The 20527-nt window shown below is 37.8% G+C and overlaps 1 protein-coding gene and 1 long non-coding RNA gene across 3 annotated transcripts in view; one reads left to right on the top strand and one right to left on the bottom strand.

The window, feature by feature from the left end:
* Nucleotides 1–3422, bottom strand: part of LOC121874556 (F-box/SPRY domain-containing protein 1-like) — a 15961-nt gene extending 12539 nt beyond the window's left edge. The window contains exon 1 of one of the 2 annotated variants that reach the window (XM_042378747.1): nucleotides 2744–3422. In XM_042378747.1, the coding sequence (XP_042234681.1) occupies nucleotides 2744–3319 (576 nt within the window). In that variant the 5' untranslated portion in view covers nucleotides 3320–3422. The remainder of the gene's footprint in view (nucleotides 1–2743) is intronic. The other variant, XM_042378746.1, reaches the window with a different exon arrangement.
* LOC121874557 lies at nucleotides 3390–20527 on the top strand. The gene is made up of 4 exons (XR_006090456.1): nucleotides 3390–3537; nucleotides 8859–8927; nucleotides 11615–11761; nucleotides 15953–20527. It is a non-coding gene; the product is annotated as an uncharacterized LOC121874557 (long non-coding RNA).

Genomic DNA, 20527 nt, shown 5'->3' with positions numbered 1-20527 from the left:
GCGGCACAGTTAATTCAATAGCTTTTGTACTAGCTTTCCTATCTTTCGTATATAGTCTTTGGGTTGACATGTCTTGCGCTACATCACACCTTTCTCTCTCATCAAGATGCCTGGTAGAATAAGCTATGTTAGTTGGGAGCCTCATGCCATATCCTCTCTATACAGCTTGATCTTGAAAAGAGGTCACCAGCTGACTGAGCAAATGGCTATTGATGCTACCCTCAGCTAGTCAGCTTGTGTTTATTTAAAAAATAAAATAAAAGGTGGTTGTGCAATTCATGATATACTGTATTGTATACAGTACTGTATAAATTGTATCAATACTGTACAGTATTCCACCAAAGCCACATTACCAGACATATCAACATCTACCTAAAATTCCAGCAATCAATAAATTCCTTTAATGAAATACAGTACTATGCAGGTATTCAATTATTCTTGGACATACCTGTACAACTACATTATATAGCCAGTCATCATCATTTCCATCCTGTAATCCTATAAACCTCCAAATACTCCATCCAGTCACTGATTACCTGAGGTCCATCACAGAGGCTACAACAAGAGGGAAAGAAATGTAAAAAGCTAGATTTAAGGTAATGTTGCTCCAGACCATCCCCAAGGTGTTAGTCCACACTGGTCAAGTTTAAGGATATCATTCTAAAATATACACTGCACTAATTAATTTGTTTCTAAATGGTAATAGAGGTATTATAAAATTCATCTTCAAATTATGCATGTGCTGTGTATTTAAAGTTTCCAAGGAAAATAAAGTTTCTTGTAAGAATCAACTTATGTGTAGTTCTTTATATTTCTTAGGGATTTTTGTCATAGTAAATTTCACAGTAATATAATATGTGCATACTGTACAGGTATTTTCTGTACTGTATCACTGGCAAAATATTGTTCCTGGTACTGTACAGTGCAATGCAATAAAACTTTACTTTTGGGTGAGTGGACTCATATACAGTACCTATTTATTTAACAGGAGTATCAGATACTTTTTCTCATAACAGAATTGGGAGGGGATATTAAAACTTGTGAATCTGAACTTCCTCTACATTTAATACACATAACCTGTACAGCACAGTACTGCACTTTATCCTCTTAGCCACCTTACTGTCCTAGCAGGTGGTTGGTTGTTCTGTTACATATATATATATATTGCTGGTAAGTACTGTACCTACTGTATATTGTACTGGGGTGGCATGTAGGGGCTCTTACATGTACCTGAACATGTTGATCAAGCTTGGTCTTAAATGACCTCACACTTGATGCTGTCACAATATTCTCTGGCAGTTTATTCCCAGAGTCCTCAACTATTATCCGAACAGTTTTAGGAAATGATAGCATCTTTAACTTAAGTCTGTGACTTCTGTTAGGGCAGTCATCCACTAACTCCTGATACAGTATGCATATTTGATGAAGAGTAATGCCCTTTGAGGTACTGGTACCTTTAAACATTAAATTGTCCCTTGTCCTTCTCTAGTATAAACAAGGCAATTAAAGATGACCTGTATGCCAACAGCCTTAAACCATTTATGAAACATGACATACAGTACAGTAGTGTACTGATAATCCAATCTATCTTAACATGATCATCTTGGGATATATTTTAGTTAACTAATTCGTGTCATCTTTCAAAAAACGCTTAATGCAGCACTGTACTGTAGTCAAACAGCTTATGTAAACAAGCAATACTGTATTTGAATTGTATTGCACCTGGAAATTAAACACAATTCTAAGAAAGTTTAAAATTATTTTCTTTAACATCATCCACCTGTTAAAACAGTAAGAAATTTTTAGTAATTCTTATATAACCAGGCCCAATTTCAAATTTCTATGTATAAGCCCCAAAAATACAATACAGTATATAACTACAAGGTTTACTGAAAGGAAATTTGTGATGACTATCTGTAACTAATTTTCAAAAACTACGGCAGTGCAAAGAAGAGCTAAAGGTTAGGTTTGAAGTTCTGTAAAATAATTCATTACTAACATCACCCATGTCATCCCAATCTTCCTTCTATTAAGTTTCAATAAGACTAATAAGTCCCAATAGTACTTCCTAGAAATTTCCTACTCCATTTAATTATCTTCACCTAAAATTACCAAAACTTAACAAGATAGTGTTAATACCGTCAACAGCAGAGATTATTAAAGTGGTCCTCATTTTAACTTCACAAACCCTTACCTAACCTTATCAATATGCTTTCATTATTTGAACATCACTTTTTCTGAAGACAGATTTTCATGTGTTGAGCTGCAAGTGTTGGAAATACTTTATTAAAATACATCAATAACAGTTGCTACTATATATTCAAACTTGTCACCTTAATGGTTTGTTTTCATTTAGATTTAGTACTGTGTAGGATAGATTTCTTTGCCTCTGTGCTTTCAGTGCATCAAATAAAACATCACTGAACTGTCAGATTCAGTGGCTCATTCCTTTTAAAATCATTGTTTACCAAATTGTTTTTTGTGTATTTAATTGAAGCATCAAAGACAAAAAGCCTACCAATAATAACTATTTAAATACATTGAGTTTTTCCTTACTCCAGCACCAGATTTGCTTTCTATGCATTAAAATAGTTTCATTAAAACTCTTCAGATCACAAAATCCTCATTCAAGTGATCATAAAATACATCTCTATTTTATCAGCCAAGCCAAAAACAAATATTGAACATATACCTTAATTATTCACTTCATAAAGTATAATTTAAATGAGGAAAGTTACTTTACCTGGTACTTTGGTGCATTATTTAACTGTGGATAATTTCCTTGTGAATCTCCATTATGTAACAAGTGATTGTCTACAAGATTCCACCCCCACGAGTGTTCATCTGAGCCTAATAGAGCGACATAGCCTGGGCACTGTACTGCAGCGTCCTTGGTGGCTATGCCAATGACAGCCACAGTGCCCAGAGGTCCCTCCCACACAACCTCCCAGGCATGTCTACCAGACCTGAACCCGATCTTCCCTCTCGAGCCGTCCGTACTCTGAGCCACCGGGTTCCTGTGTAGGGTAAACCCGTTAGGTTTCACGTATATGTTTCTAGAGCAGTCATTAGGGTTCCACGCATGGTAAAAAGCTCTTAATTTTGCTTTATAGGTTGGAACAGATGCTAAAAGGTCTGATTTGAGGGCCTCTTCGGCCAATTTTCTGACGCAGTGCAGCCGCCACACATCGTTGTTCTCGTCGTTCAAATACTTGTACCAATTTTTACACACTAGGGAACAGTTTCGTAAATCATGTACGTCCAAATAGGAGAATATAACTTCTAAGACGTGATCTGGTAATAAGCACCAGTTCACCATTTTGCCGGCTGCATCAGCACAACTACTGAGTGACAGTATAAAGCCGGGAGAACAATACTGAGGCGGCCTCCCCCTACACACATAGATGGCGCACTACAGTCAAACACCTGACTGTCGACCTCTCACAGCTGACTCTGACTGTATACACTGTCAACAACGACACACCTCCCTCTTACAGTCCTCCTCACACTGCACTATAATCCTTTCATTACTTTAAGGTGGGTTTATGTCTGTCTAGTAGTGTACTGTATAGCAAATGTCTCGTCATTACTGTGTGTTCTAGTTCTCAATATACATTTATTGACATACTAAACATGTATACACTTATATGTAATTATTGTAACTCATTTTAATGATTGCTATCTGGTTTTTATCAGTCATGACTCGAAAAAATTATTGTTTAATGACAAAGGAAATGGTACCGATAAGTATTAAGAACACACACATAATTAAACTAGCAGTTTTTTATTTAATTTATAGAACATTTATGACCTGCATATGCTTACACTGAGTTGTTATGTCTGGTGTTGATAGTGGAAGAGACAGTTAACACCAGAAAAATGTATTCTATTTCGTTTATGTTATCATGGTTTCCACAATTTTGGTTTGAATTATTGTCAGTAATAAAAACAATATTTTTTATTGCTTCTGTATTTCTCTTCGATTATAAATCGCCTGTAATGGGCATGCCATGAATGAAGAGGGAAATTACGGGGTAAAACGTGACAAAAAAACTGGTCATATGGCAGTAATTTCGTGCCTGTGGAGGATGAAGACCATCTGTAAGGTTTCCTCTGTCAGTATGGACTAATTGGGATGACATGCAAATGTTCAAAATGTAGCACAGAGCTGACAGTAAACAAGAGATATTTGTTTTGGTACAACAAGCAATGTTGTACTAAACACACAATGCCACTTCAAGAAAAGTGCTTTCATTGGTACCTGATATCAAAATCCAGTCTGGTTAGGAAGTTAGGTAAGGTTAGGTAAGTAGGTATGATTGGGTTAGGTTGGTTAGGTCAGGTTATATTTGATTTTGTGCATTGTCATATCATTTTCATTACTTATTATCATCCAAACAACATCTGTGGAAAAAATGAGTGAAGTCGATCAATTGATCCTGGGGTGTTAGCCATCTCAAACATTACCGGTACCTCTTTTGGGGGGGGGGGGAGATGATTTCACCCAAGCACAGGTCACCAACCCACATCGGGGCCTGGGGGGAGGGAAATAAATGGAACAAAAATATACGGAAATGGAAAAAATTAAACATATCAGGAGTGAGAAACAATATGTTAAGTTGTGGTGTCAAATGAAGAGAAACAATTGAGACCCTGCAATGGTGTGTAAATGAGGCAGGAAATCAGATCAGCAACCTGGAACTTGGTCACAATTTTTATGATGCCATATAGCAGCAGGGTCTACCATAGACAATGCATTGTGCTTCCAATATCTTCCCAGGCAATAGTTAACAAAAATCTCCAATTATGTACTCGTGGTAGATGGCACAAACTGCTAAAATAATTGGTAATCATTGATTCTTGTCAGGTCAGTAGTCAGCTTGGTGCTCCCAGTAAATTCAAAGAATATCTTTTTAAATTTCAACCCAAGATTTGCTAACTAAAAGTACAATCAAGAAAGTTCCATTTTAGTGATGCCTCGTTTCTTACCTTATCTATCATTTCACCACATATCAGCGTACTGTACTAGCAATTCGGGCGGCTGGTCTGTTCTTTGTTACTTTGTTATGAACTTTATTGTCTATTGTTAGCACAGAAGGAAACCAGAGTACCCAAAGGAAACTTGTGATGTTTGGTAGTGTTACACTGGCTAGCACCCTTTCAACATGTGTCTTGGGCTAAGACTTGAACCCATGAAATAGTGGTGATAGATATACAGTATAGATCTGGACTTAAAGGAGTGGACCACCTGTCCGAAAAAGCCAATTGTCCGTATCTTCCAGCGAATATACAGGTACTAAATGTTTAAAAAGATAAATAATGATTTAAAAAACATCTAAAATACAGTACTGTATTTTACGGCATATAAGATGCACCTCCCATTTTAGCAGGGAGTATTTAGGAAAAAACTTTTGTGTGTATTTTCCTCTTGTAGCCATAGTTTTTTAAAAATATACTGTACTGTACTGTACCAGGAAATGTGAGGAATAAATCAAATTAATACCATTAAGTAAGTTACAACAAAAAATACTGTACTGTATTGCCAAATCAGTAAATAAAAGCCAAATGAAAGTTTAACAGTCCCCATTTGCATACCCTCCCAGTTTCATCATAGCAATGGAAACCAGCTGGGATGCCGATTCCCTAGCAATGTTCCCCAGCCCCCTACACTCTGTACTCGCCTCCCTCTTCCTCATTGAGGCAGCTAACTCTTGTGCAAAGAAATGTATATTCTCTTTTCGTGTTTGCCCTAAGGACAAATATTTCTTCTACTTTTTTCGCAATATGTATGTAGGATGGTGTGTGCATGTAACTGCACAAAAGTAAATGAAGAAAATTGCGTATATCTACCCAAAAATATGAGTTGAAAAACAATCATAACACCTCACAGTTTGGCCCAGTAGCCTGGTGATTACAGTGATGATTCTAACCTGGCCACAATGCCATGATTTAATACTGTACTATTTGGCACTATTATACCAGTAAACACTAATCATAACAATAAATCCAGTGAAATATGGTAGGGAGGAGTGACGAGTTACAACAGCACCCAACGCGCTAACTGGCAAACGCAATCTCTCACTCCCCTTACTGCTCTCGTTGCCAGGTGTACATATGGGAAAAATACATCTCTTGTAGTCTAATTTGAAAACAGTGACAGGCACAGTGATAAAAGGTTATATAAACCATGCATTTACCTATGATAACATTGTATCATTACTTGAGAAAATGAAATAATATTCCCACAAACAACAATTGACGACTCTGTTTATGTTTCCCACCTTGGGCACTGTGTCCCACACGCTGACATCTTAGTTACACCTAAGATGATCTTTGTTCTGTTTTGGGAATGCTTCTTAGGGAGGCTTCTTAGCTCCCGGAACCCCCAAATTTTCTCCGAATCTTCCGAAATCAGGATTTACCGGGTCCGAATCGTAGAGGGTTCATTGTATTACCACTGTAACACCAATACTGTACACAATAGGAAAAATAAGGAATATTTTATTTAAATTGAAAAATAGCATAATTTTAGATGTATTACTCTGGTGATGGTTTCTTTAATCTTATGTTTATAAACAACTAAACTTATTTTACTTAATCATCTTCATGGTTGGTTAAGTTAGGTTTATTGCAGTTGGTAAGTCAGGTTAAGTTAGATTTAGTTGGTTACCTAAGTTAGGTTACATTAGTTGGTTAGGTTTGGTTGGTTAAGTTAGGTTATATTAGTTGGCTATGTTATGCTGGTTAGATTTAGTTGGTTAGGTTTGGTTTGTTAGGATAGGTTTTGTAATCGCTCATAGGAGCGATTTTGGTTTGTGCAGGACAATAAGACCCTTGTCGTTGACGCGATGAGTATAATTCGGTCAAAACCTGTTGAATACAATTCACAAATAACAACTGCTGGTACATCAGGACACAGTTTGAATAATACGATCAATATGCAGTACATAATTACACTTATTAAAGTTATTTAAGAGTTCTCAGAGGATTCAACAGTTCACAACCACACTCACGTTTTGGGGTCTGGGGTTAGACCTACGAGAACAAATATAATGTCCTGCGGGAAACTGTTGTAAGATGTTGCCTTTACAGTAGACGGCGATAGACTGTTCCTCAGGCAGTCACACAGCTGCTACCGGTTCCATCTCGCTTAGTAAGCTATTCTTAGTTGTAAACAGTTTCTTCACTTAACATGTGGCCGGCGCGCACAATTTGTGCTTGGCGATAACAGGTTTAGTTGGTTAGTTTAGGTTTGGTTGCTTAGGTTTATTTGGTTAGGTTTGGTTGGTTACCGGATAGGTTAAGTTAGGTTATATTATGTTAGGTTAGGTTTGTAAATGACTGAATTCAGTCATCTAGGATTAGCATCACCAACTTCGATTGATTGCAATGAGTGCCATCTATTCTTTTTTAATCTATCTTATTGGAGAAACAAGGGTCAGACATCAGAAAAAAATGTCTCTAGGATGAATATTCATAAAATAGCAGTTGAAGTGAGATGTTGACATACATTAACCCTTGAGACAATGGCATTAAACATTTATGAGAAGAGATGTGAACTCAATAAACATAACCTAACAAAAAACTTGATTTGGTTAGTTGGTGTGTGTTTTCTTTCATACTGTAAAGCTTATGCAGTTCAAGTGTATGTGCTGTATCCTATATTGATGTTGCTATTACTGCACCACATTGGAAACACCGCAATATTGTCCGATCAGTGAAGTTAAGCAGCGTTGGGTCTGGTTAGTACTTGATGGGTGATCACCTGGCCCTAAGATCCCCAGATGCTGTGGGCATAAGGAATCTACAGAAAACAAGCCTCTCTTGGCTTTGTCAGCTGTTCTTGGTCAAATTAACTGAATATTAATGATTATGTACCCCTAGTAGCTTTATCATAATTTTAGTTTGGATTTAGAAGGAAGGAAATCTTAGGGTGACTGATTTTTCCTGTACTGTACTAATTTAGCATGCTTAACCAAGTACAGTACTGTAGTACTGTACAGTAGGCTGAGGGCCTTGGGACTGACAACTCTTCAGAGCGAACACCACATTCCGGATCTCATAGAGGCATTAAAAATCCTGAAAGGGATGAAAGAAATTTACCCGAGTCTCTTATTCAAGATTTCAAGCGCTACAACCACAATACTTTACTTTATCCTCTTCGCCATTGATCGGCTTGTTAGCTGCTTGAGCAGTCGGTCAAGTCATGTCACAATTCTCATTGTTGGCAAGTTCTGGGCATGAACTGGCTCAAGAATGTATCGCCAGTGTTGATCAAGTCTGGTCTTGAATGAGCTCACACTAGGGGCAGGTTATAGTGTCTTACTTTTTTTACTTTTTAGTACTTTTATCCTCTTCACCACTGATCGGCTTGTTAGCCACTTGGACGATCGGTCAAGTCTCTGTTACGCACTGTTGGCAAGTACTGAGCATGCACTGTTCACAAAATTGTCATGCATGAGGAAGTACTTTTTCATGCAGGACTTGTTAGACCGATGAAATGGATTACCAACTGAAGCCATGAAAACTAGAGCAGCACTGTTACTGAACTTGAAAATAATCACCTTGAACAAGACTATCAAGAAGAAGTAGTGGGATTCTACACAGACTATCAGCCTCCTGCCCCCATCATGGCCACCTTTAAAGTGGTCTTTAGGTAATACAGTACAGTACCAGTATAGATAAACAAAATTATATTGAAGGAAAAAATAGTAATTTTATGAAGAGTTCATATGTGGGTTTGTTCCAAAATGCTGCATAGTACTGTGCACAGGAATTTGAATCTTTAAATTGTATTTAACTACTACTGTATTGTATGTATTCATGGCACTGTACAAATTAAAATTTTCTTTTTGCAGTTAGTTGGGATGGATGAGTATGATCCCTTGCCTGATGTACCATTATTTGGCACTGGAGAAGCCCGTCCAGTAAGTACAGATTAAGAAATTGTAAAAATGTAGTTAATAGAAGTACTGTTCTGTATATATATATAAAAAAAAAAAAAAAAAAAAAAATGTTCTGTATACTAATTACTGTATAGCTTCATTTCATAAATCTATCCATACTGTACAGTAAAGTACAGTATATTGAATACAGATATACAGGACTGATACATAAATTTAGAGGACATTATAGTACGATGTTAACTACTCGTGTAACATTTATAAAGATCTTTCATCAGCTGTCCCCAGAACAATTCTCACTCGAACTTGTGGAACCTGCTCTACCATTTTCTGTTGACTGGGAATAGCATGTATGCATTGCTTTGCTTTAGTGTTACAGACAGGGCAGTGTAAGAAGTCTCATCCCATGGCACTGAACTGAATATTGGGTGTACTGTACTTTGTATATCAAGAATTTTTACTATTCATTAAGTTTCTAGATTTTAGTACAGTAATGGCATTTTATTTGTCATATGGGCATCAACAAGTGACTTGTTAGATGTACACACAATCAAAATGTATCTTTAAAGTTTTGTGTTAGACAATATGACAATGGATGAAGCATTTTGATAACCCTACAGAAACAACAGGAGTCAGTGTTCATTTTTAAATTTAACAGACCCACCCATTAAGATACTTTTTTATTGTGTGTACAGTGGTAAAACACCCTTTGGTTGAATCCATATTTATCAGAGGGCTTGACATGTTTGTTGGCAGGATCTGTCTGTGCAGATACTGTACTATATGGCTTTCACTGCAAAACTACCTTCTACCCCAGCTGAAGTGGAATCAGATATTTGATCCCATCTAATCAAATCAAGAACCAAACTCACATTTTGAACTCCTTTTGGCAATAAAAGAAAGTTTATACTATGACTGTCAATTCCTACCCTGATATCAGAACAAAAGATCTGGTATCAGATCTTAGGGCAGTACTGCTGCTAGTAACCTCAATTGGAAATACCTAGGTGAATTAGTTTTCATTTTTCCTTTTTATTTTGAAGAGTGAGGTGAATGATAGAAAAAGGCTTCTTAGAGATGTTGATATGTGGGCCTTTAAACATGGGAAGAGCAACATGTAATGCACTTCTCCTATTACACCTAGAAAATATCTATAGTTCTTGTTTATACTGATGCTGTGTCTTATTTTATTAACTTGCATTATACAAATGTGATTTCCTTAACATTAACTGATTTAACTCTTACCTACAGTACAAGGCAGGAAACAGTGAGTACATTTCAATAGTAAACTCTGACATCCCTCACTTACCAAGAGCAACTAGAACATTAACAGTTCCCCAATTTATACTACTGAATAGCAAGAGGCAGTTTAATAGAAGTACTATTTGGTCCAAAGTACAGTACAGTATGTAGGTTGAGTATATTATTTGGAACTAGCTGATTGTTTCTACACTGGGAGTCACAATCTCAAGCCAAACTATGATTTTGCCTTTAAGTGTGTTTTTGCATACTCACAAACTTTTATGAGTGAATATGTATAATTTGGGTGTACTGAACTCAAATCTGCTGGGTGCAACTTTGTCATCCTTGGGGAAATTGAGATATTCAAAATGGCATCCAAGAAGGAACGAGTCACAGCATGCCCTGGCCCCAGGGGGAATGTGTTTAACCAATCTGTACAGCTATATAGCTTCCTAAACAGTGTGTGAACATGACACCACAACGAAATTCACTTGTCTCAAGGTGCATTCAAGCATTTTCTGGGAATCGGCAAGATAAACTAGATTTATATTTGTGAGTAGCCAGATGGCCTTGAAATCTGAACATTGGAGACTTCCTATCAATGGAACTTTAATCTATAGCACATACATCCTCACTCTACTAGTGGTGTGGGAACAGAGTATAATTTTGAAATACTGTACTTGTATAACCTTGGTGTACAGAATTATTACTGGAATAGTTCCAGTTTATAATTGGGATATTGTCCAATGAGTCTCTAAGGTAACTACAGTACACTACTGTCCTATGGTTGTCAGGTCCGCTGTCCAAGTAAGCAACCTGTACATTGCTAAATGCAGACCAAGTGTAAATAGAAGGTTGTAGTACAGTTGTGCAGTTCTGAACACCTCATTTAGTCAAGACGTACAGAACAACACTCTTTCACTGTGATTAGCCCCTTGTGTATGGGGTCCCCTCTGAGCTGAATAAAATCCTCTGGCATTAGCCAGATAAGACATTAAAAGTAGTGTCTGTAGTGAAAGGGTTAAGAATAAAGTCATTTAACGTTACCTGTAATTGTTTGCATCACAATCCACATTGCTGCTGGTTTTCCTCCCCAAATTTGTGTACATAAGGTAGGTATATACTGTATGTAAACGGAGACTTGAGGGCCTTGCGTGCAATAAGGGCTTCCCTGAGCAGATATCATATAACTACTGTATTTATTTTTTATATAATATGCACTGGTCACAAAGCTTTCTCCTTGCCAATACTTACATTCACAGAGTTGATTGCCTTGGCTAATAAATTCATGCAGTCTCCGTCTCTTGTCTTCCGTCATGACAGGTAGCCCAGTAAGGTGTACTGTAGTGTATATACAAATAGGAGATAAGAATATGGATAAAGTGATCATAGTTAAATAGTAGTGATAAGGAAATTATTTTACCCTGAGAAGAGAAGAATTTTGGTTTTAACCCGTTTACTTTCCTCAGGGCCGAACGGTGAATGCTGTGATCGTCATTGTGACAACATTACTGGTGGTTTTAACGTCAGTATGCGCATTCATCCCTGGTCCCAGTGCACTTGATATATATTTTGTCTTCTGCATTATCCTCATCTGCATCTCACATCTCACTCTGGTAATTTCATACAGTATTGAGCATGTGTATTCCTTTTTTCTCTTAAGATTTTAATGTAGATTTACAGACTCCGAAGAAAATGCTTGTAATTACTTTATTGATTTGCAAAAAACTTGCTGAAGATAACAGCTGAAGAGGAGTACAGTGGTCCCTCGGTTAACGAGCACAATTTGTTCCAGAAGGTTGCTCGTTAACCGAAAAATTCGTGAACCGAAACCATTGTTTCAATGGGTTTTTGGGTAATTGGTTCCAGCTCACCGAAAATTGCCTAAATTCAACAAAAAAAAGGGAGTAAAGTACACTTACTTTGAGGTGTGTATGTAGAAGGCTCCTGGATGATGATGCTGATGTGAATTTGAAGTGAGAGGTGGAGGAAGAGAAGGGAGAAGAGAAGGAAGTGGGGGTGGAGGAGAAGCATTTTACTGCTTCTTGGAAGGTGAGTCACCTTCCATGAGAATGTCAGGAACCTCTGAACTGACAGATTCTCCAGCAGGAACATCCTCTCTCCTTGAAGTGGAAGGCTGAGGGCTAGCATCTGTTTCCCACTGCCTTTATTGAAGAAACTGTCAATTTTTGTTTGTGGGGCATTTCTCCTCCTCATCATTAACTGATGTTTGAAGAAGGAGACCACTGTGTCCTCAACATTACACAAAGTAAGTTCTGCTTTTTCCACATCTGGGTGCCTTGAAGCCAGTTTCCTGAACTTCTCCCAGTTGTGAACAACATCTTTCAAATCTGAAGTTGACATATGGTCATCACTTTCCTTTTCCTCCTCACCACTGTCAGCCTTTAACATCTCTTCCAGTTGCTGCAAGTCTTCAGGAGTAAGTTCCTGCTCATGAGACATCACAAGCTCTTCTACATCCTCCTCCTCCACTTCAAGGCCCAATGACTGACCAATGGACACAATCTCCTGGTCCAACTCTGTTTCTTCCTCAAATCCCTCAAAATCATGGACTACTGATGGCCACAGTGATACAAGTGATGCAGGTGAGGGCCAATAATCTGCCCTCTGCCTCAGAACCAACCCCCTATCCCTGTGTGCCCAGCCATTTTTTCTGCTAACGTAAGTGTTAAAAAACATAATATTATTGATATTTCTCTTAAATATTAATTGTGTGCATACCATCATAAAATTAAGATGTTATTTTTACTACAACGTACGTATTGTGTCGGAAAAAGGTAGTCTGGGGGGTCGGCCCAGTCTCTATTTCAATTAATCTCATATGTTTTGTTATTTCCTTTACGCGTTTCTCATTTTACGCGGACCTCTACGGGTTTAATTGACCGCGTAAACCGAGACTATACTGTACTGTACGATTTAGTACTGGAATGTGTGTCAGGAATGGCAAATTTATATTACTGGTGGTATTGGTCATTTTAATGATATTTTTATTGGATAATTATTTGTAATTACAGTAAATCCTCGCTTAACGTTGTAGTTACGTTCTTGAAAAACACAACGTTAACGGAATAAATTTTCCCCATAAGAAATAGATAAAATACAGCTACTCCTCGACTTATGACCTACTTGACTTACGACGACCTGGACATACGACCGCCCCAGTCGTACCAAAATTTTTTCAAATTACGTATTTTCAAGTTCTTACGTTAGTGATTGGGCTGTGTACTGACAAAATTTTTGTTTGTAATTCCATTTAAAATGGCTGGCATGCTTAAAAGTGAGAGTTTTGTGGTGCTGTGAAGAAAAAGTGACACCCATTTTAGATTTTCTGTGTATTATCTTCGCATTTTCGACTTACAACCAATTCTAGTTACGACCTGGATTTGGGTCCCTAACCCCATCGTAAGTCGAGGAGTGGCTGTACTCTAGTTATGTTCCCCAGCCTCCCTTTGCCCCATAAAATATATTACATATACTGTATATAAATTCAATTGAATGTACAGGTATTTAGAAAATATATATTATACATCCAAAAAGATAAATAAACTAAATAATTTTGTATTGTACTCACTGATGGGCAGAGGTAGAGAGAGGAGGTTGATGAGTCACTGAGACCCGGAGGGGGGCTCCCCTTCCCTCTCTGACTGGGGTTCCCCCCCACAACACTAGCATCACTAACACTTGATGGGTGCTTGGAAGCCATTTCGAATGGCTACAGGTATGCTATAACGAACAGATTCTATTACGAATATTCCTATGACGAATGGTTTTTACCTATAAAATTGAGAATGCTATAACGAACGAAACTCCTACAACAAACGCGGATGAATACGGGACTATTTCATCCTGCAGATGAATATCGTTGTACCGCGGCTCACAGCAAGAGCGTCAGGCGCCATATTGGTTCATTGTGTAGTCAGTGCACCACTGAACTTGTTGAAATTTCGTCTATTGATGTGGAAATTCGTGTTATTTTTATAACTATTTTGTTATACAAGTGTACAATTGGAACAATGAATCGTCAAAAGCGAGTGAGAAAGCTAATAACCCTTGAAATTAAGAAAGAAATTATAAATAAACATGAGAATGGAACAAGCATTGCGAAACTTAGTGGTGAATATGGGATGGCTAAATTGACTATATGTACGATTTTGAAGAATAAAGAGGAGTTAAAAACTGTGCAAGTGGCTAAGGGAATCTCTAGACTTAGCAAAGCAAGGTGAAATGTGCTGAACAACACTAAGGTAAGATAAAGTACCGTATTTTTTACAAATTCCACAGAAATTTTTCAGTGTTACGTGGTTGTATTTGGGGGCCTGGAACGGATTAATCCTATAACGAACAAATGCTATAATGAACGAGGTTCTAGAACCAATTAGATTCGTTATAGCATACCCCAATTATATAGCAAAAACTCAAGCACGCACATATGCTGTGGAAGCCTAACAAAGACTGGGGATGATGTGACGCTCCGCCAGAGAACGTAGTGCGCCAAGATGAGAGAGGGTGATGCGCCATACAAAGTAGTCCATGTTGGGTGACAATGTTATAACGAATTGGTCAGGACGTCGGAATCATGGGTATCTAAAGAGTAGCGACGTTATAATGAAACAACGTTGTCGGGGGCAACATAAAATGAGGACTTATTGTATTTGTAGTGTTCCAGAGGCAGGTAACAGTCAGTAGATTGCACTGAAAATTTTTTCAAGTGATATTGCAGAATTGTATGCAACCGTGCATGCAGTAAAGAGGTGCAATGCATTGCCATCTTCAGTGACTCATATGAGCCACACCCACTGACAAAACCATGGTGTGGGACCACATGGTAGGGTTACATGTGTGCCATGAGCACCACCTACAGGATAGTTTCCAAACTAGCCTAGAAGTATGAGAGCCAGGGTGGGGTTGCTGCTTCTTTTGTTAAACTTGAAATTTGCAGTATTCTATTTACCTGATGACTTAATTTTTACTTTTACTGTATTTTAGAAGTACAGTATATAAGAACTTAGGCCATGATATATAGTGGTATTTTAAACATTGTACTATAAGTACAGTATGCGCATAGCATGTGTTCCGACTTACGCACAAATCCGACTTAAGAACGTCCTCAGGAACAGAACCCGTTCGTAACCTGGGGAACCCCTGTATTTAAAAAGAAAAACCTAACTAGCTAATCTTAGGCAAGCTATAGCCAGTCAAAATGCATTGTGCAAATTACTTTAACATCCATGGTGTAAAGAGAGCAATAGTAGAGGAAATAGGCTGAAAGATGATATATTTGCAGTCCTGTACTGTAGTTAGATGATTAAAGCTACAGAATGTAATAGTCTTCGCATTGATAGCCTTTTGCTTATTCTTAAAGTAACTACAGTAATTATATATTACATACGGTAGTTTCTTTAGAGTGCAACTGAATGAAGGTGAAATTTGTAGCTTGTACTACAGGTTGAACTCCAGTGATTCAGTTTCTCTTCAATTTATGCAAGAGTTTTTCAACGGTAGGTTTGGATATGAAACTTTTGTTCATGATTATAAAATCTTGATTACTGAAAGCTTTACCAACATTATTGTGCACAGCTTTAAAATTACGTACTCTTGTTTTCCCACAGGATACAATCCAATTTTGACAAGAATTTAATAGTGCTGCAGGTAAAAATTTTGTAACCTTGTGTTAATTTGTCTTAATTTATACCCTCAGGTGATGTTTTTTGTTGACTTAAGTGGTAGATATTAAGGCTGGTATTGGAACATGAGAGTTTATCTTAACCATTCCTGTTTGTTAACAGATTGTGTGGTACAAACAAGGAGACCTCGATCCAAAATTCAAGAAACTCATCTACTTTAACACATTATGTATTATATTGATTTGCATATGTGGAAATATCTTTTTCCATACATCAACAGCAAAAGCTTGAATGTACAGTACAGGCTGTCTTCAAAGTTAGACCATAGTGTGGAACAATTTACTGTGTTATGAGGGTTTTTGTTTATTACTGCTTTACTGCATAGAGGGACCTTTCCCAGTCCACTTGTCGGGACATCAATATGATATACTGTTGTTATAATTCAGTATCTCATTTGATTAAAAGTAAGAAGGCATCATGTTATAAAATATGAGGTATATACTCATGAGATGAATTTTTTATTTTATTTTTTCAAGTGGAAAGGTTGACTGATAATAGGGCAATTTCTTTAGATGCATGTAAAAAACTGTATTTATGAATGTAAATGAAAACAGTTTTATTTCATGCTAAACAGAGGAGCTTTATCTATACTGTACTGACAGTGCCTATGCTATATATTATATGCTATTTAAAAGTTACAGTAAGAGTGTTAGCATAAGTATCTATACTTTGCTGTAAAGAATTGTGTTACTGTACAGTCTTGCAGCTTTTCTGTTTTATACAATCTGTAATTATACACCTGTATTTATATTGTTTTCCAAAAATTTATATATGTTGACACAAGTTTTATGAGTACCGTATTTCTCGGCGTATAAGCCGAGGTTGTAAGCCTCCCAAAATTCCCCAAAATCATGGCGTCGGCTTATACAGCAGATCTAGATCATGAACCTTAAAAATTTCTGGTGCATAGCAGCGAGACACACAATTTACTACTTACAAATTTCAATGTGACTGACCATTCAGTTGTTATTCTCTTTCTGAGAACCCATACATAAAACAACTTTGAAATACAACTTTGTTATTATAAAGACATGAACTGAAATGGCCTAACATACTAAAATAATAGAAATACTGGCGTGGTGGCTTGATCAGCTGTTATTCACCCCAAGGACATTAGTGTAAAAGAAAGTGTTGAAATACAAATTCTTTATTTAATACATGGATAAAAAAAAAAGACATCAGTAAAAATGTTAAAATACAACATAGAATTGAAATGGTTTAGAGTCTTTCAAAATCTTCCTCTGAACTAGTGGTTCCTTCCGGTGAATCCCAGTCCTCCGACTCGGCTGTGGCTTCGGCTTCGTCATCATCTTCCCACACCACATCACCCTCTCACCATCCAGAGAATTGGATATGCAACATTTTTTGAATGATTTTACTACTGTTTCTGTTTTTATAGCATTCCAAGAATCTATTTACGCTTCATTGCGTAAATACATATGGCGTTCCTGGTGATGATGTATCCACTCTCTCGGTTCTCGTTGACCTACTCGAATAATTTCTCCTCCAGTTATGGCCACTGTTGTTTACCTCTTCTCAGGGCACATTTTGTTCTGGGGACGTCTATTAACTTTTCTTCATCCTTCTTCCACTCTCGAACCTGCTTCTCGTTAACGCCGAATTCTCTTGCAGCTGCAGAGTTGTTTGACGCCTTTGCATATCTTACAACTTTTAACTTGAACGATGCGTCGTATTTCCTTCGTTTTGCGGGTGGGGCCAATTTACTATAAGGTTTAAAGACAACCACCTCATAGATATGGAAAATACCAAATGGAGAGAATGTGGTAAACAGATAAGAGGTCGACTATGAAGGTGAGTCGGTGCAGTATCGAACATCAAACCGCTCATAATGAGTCGAGTTTGGGGGTCGGCTTATACACACCACATCAGCCGAGAACTGATATTTCGGCTAAATATTCGGGGGTCGACTTATACGTCTGGGCGGCTTATACGCCGAGAAATACGGTATATACTAAGGTCTAAAAAGGTTGTATTTGAAGTAACTTGGCCAAAAATTTTGGGTTGGTAGATAGAATTGTTTATCCTAAATTTTATTACCAGTACCAAGACCCAAATACAAATTACCAGTGAAGGTAACTTCCAGTATAAGTTGTAATCCTTATACGCAGTAATACCTCCAATAGCCGGAACGATTTTGGGAATGATTTTCCGAGGGGCACATTTTCTGGCGAATGCAGAGAAACTTTTCCCAGTACCCGGAAAATTCCGGGGGGTGGGGGAGTTTTTTCTGGGTTTGAGAGATGAAAATCAGGCGCATTTTCCGGAAATTCCAAGAAAAATTTTCCGGAACCAAGAAAATTACGGGGACAGGGGATATTTTTCCAGGTTCGAGAGCTGATGTAATGCGCAATTTCTGGAACTTCCGAGAACATTTTTCTGTTACCCGGAAAATTCCAGGGATGAGGGATATTTTTCCGGCTTGGAGAGAATCGTCTCGGTTCCCAGAAATCTCTCATTCCTGGAAGTGCTCTGCATCAATTGTTCCTGCTAACGGAGATGTCACTGTATTTCATACTGGGCTTCTGAAAATTTATTTGCCTTGATTATCTCCTGAATAAATTTCATTTTTTACAAAATAAGATTATTGGTTGCGACTGTTGGATTACTGCAAACAAAGCATTTATTTTTCTATGCCTTAGGCATTTGTAGGAATTATAATAAATTGTAGCCAGCAGTGCAGTGTTTGTAATAGCAAAGTACAACAAAAATCAGGCTAAATACTATTATCAGATATTGAGAAGTAATACGTTTCAAGCTAATAACATTGAGTGATACTTGGGTTATTTGTAGTTATGTTCTCAAATATAATGGATCTGATACTCTATACTGTATCATATGAAAATTGATGCTTGCAGCTAGTGCAGAAGCTTTTGATGTTGTCTGTAACAGCGACATATTTTGTAATTAAGAGTAACATTATACCCTTGACTTAAAGTTGTGATGATATTCTTTTGAAGGTCCATGTAAACCTACTTTAGAGAATGATAGAAAAGACCAATTATTGTTGAGATTATGGAAACAAGTTTATAGGAAATGTAATATGCGATTAAAAGTGGTAATACAAGTTGGAAGGTATTTTATATGGTATGAAATGTTGGGCAATACTATATACAGCAAAGGAACACCGGGAGTGTCATAGTACTGTACTGTTAAGCTTGTTGCATAGTCTCTTTAATAAATTATTGTGGAAGGCTGGAGGAAGTGTTTTAGAGGTTATGGAGATGGTCATTTGAAAGCATCTTAATACATGATTGAATGGGCAGAAGTGTGTTGATGAGTTTTTTGGGAAAGTGCCACAATTGCTGCAGGTGAGTAACGCTGACTTGTGTGCAGATAGTGCAGGAATAGGGGTAAACCGGGTTTGGGACTTTGTTGTGGAAAGGTAGTATCATAGCAGAAGACATCTTTTACATCATTAAAAGTGGAGGCGTGACAATCAATTAAAAGCAAAAATGTGTGTGTGTGTGTGTATTGCTCCTTGTGTCTGGCCACCTTGTGCACTGGCAAAAATGTTTGAAAGAGTTAAAAAAATAAAGCATTTTGTACGTGGTCAGTAGTAAATTTTTTCTCACAAGCACAACTTTTTGGTATGTATCAGTCATCTTGAGTAAATGAATAAGGGAATAGATTTTTCTTTGTGCTGTACTGTATAAATACAGGGAGACCCCAATGTACAGTCGGCCACAAGAATAAGTATACGAGGTCTGTAAAAAACAAATTAAAAAAAATTTATTGCGTTACTTACAACTTAATCAGACTTGTCTCCTTCAAAGTACTCCCCTCCAGTTCTGGAAAGGGTCCTGGAACGCGTTTTGAGGGATGGTGCGCAGGTCTCGTCGCGAATTTTCTTCTATCTTCTGAAATCGGCGACCTTTCAAGGTGGATTTCAACTTTGGGAACAAAAAAGAGTCCGCAGGGGCCAAATCCAGAGAGTAGGGCGGCTGGGGGATGATAGTCGTCTCGTGCTTCGCCAAAAAGTAACGGATAAGGAGCGACTCGTGAGCAGGTGCAATGTCATGGTGCAGCATCCAGGTCATGTTTGTCCACGCCTCAGGCCTCTTCCTTTGCACTGCCTCCCTCAAACGCTTCAGGACCTCCAAGTAAAACTCTTTATTGACTGTCTGACCACGTGAAACAAACTCATGATGAACGACGCCCTCCCAATAAAAAAAAGACGATCAACATCACCTCCACATTAGAGCGATTCTGGCGTCCAGATTTGAGATCGTCTTCGGTGGATGTTCTTCCCCTTTTGAAACGCTGGTGCCACACATGACATTGCGTACGGCTCAAACAATCCTCCTCATAAGCCTGTTGCAACATTTTAAAAGTCTCTTAAAAGTTTTCCCAATTTCAAGCAGAATTTCACGCAAACAGGTTGCTCTTCATGATCCTTCATTGTTCAACTTGCAACAAATCGCCAAGTGCACTAAACACACGTTCACTCTAGCGAGTGTAGCTCGATGACTAATTGATGTGGCGTGATGCGACTAATGTTAGACTAAAGGTCAAGGTCACCGCTACACAGCGCTCCCGTCATGAGCATGCTGTGCCGGCTCGTTGGCGTGCTATTTAAAATTTTTTTTTTTTTTTGGACAGACCTCGTACGCCTACGGTTCGTGTTTGAGACAAAATATATGGTAACACTGTCCTGAA

The sequence above is a fragment of the Homarus americanus genome, unplaced genomic scaffold (genome assembly GCF_018991925.1).
Source record: "Homarus americanus isolate GMGI-L3 unplaced genomic scaffold, GMGI_Hamer_2.0 scaffold34360, whole genome shotgun sequence".
Taxonomy (NCBI): Eukaryota; Metazoa; Arthropoda; class Malacostraca; order Decapoda; family Nephropidae; genus Homarus; species Homarus americanus.
Note: the sequence above shows the minus strand (reverse complement) of the source record. Positions and strands in the feature narration are given on the sequence as shown.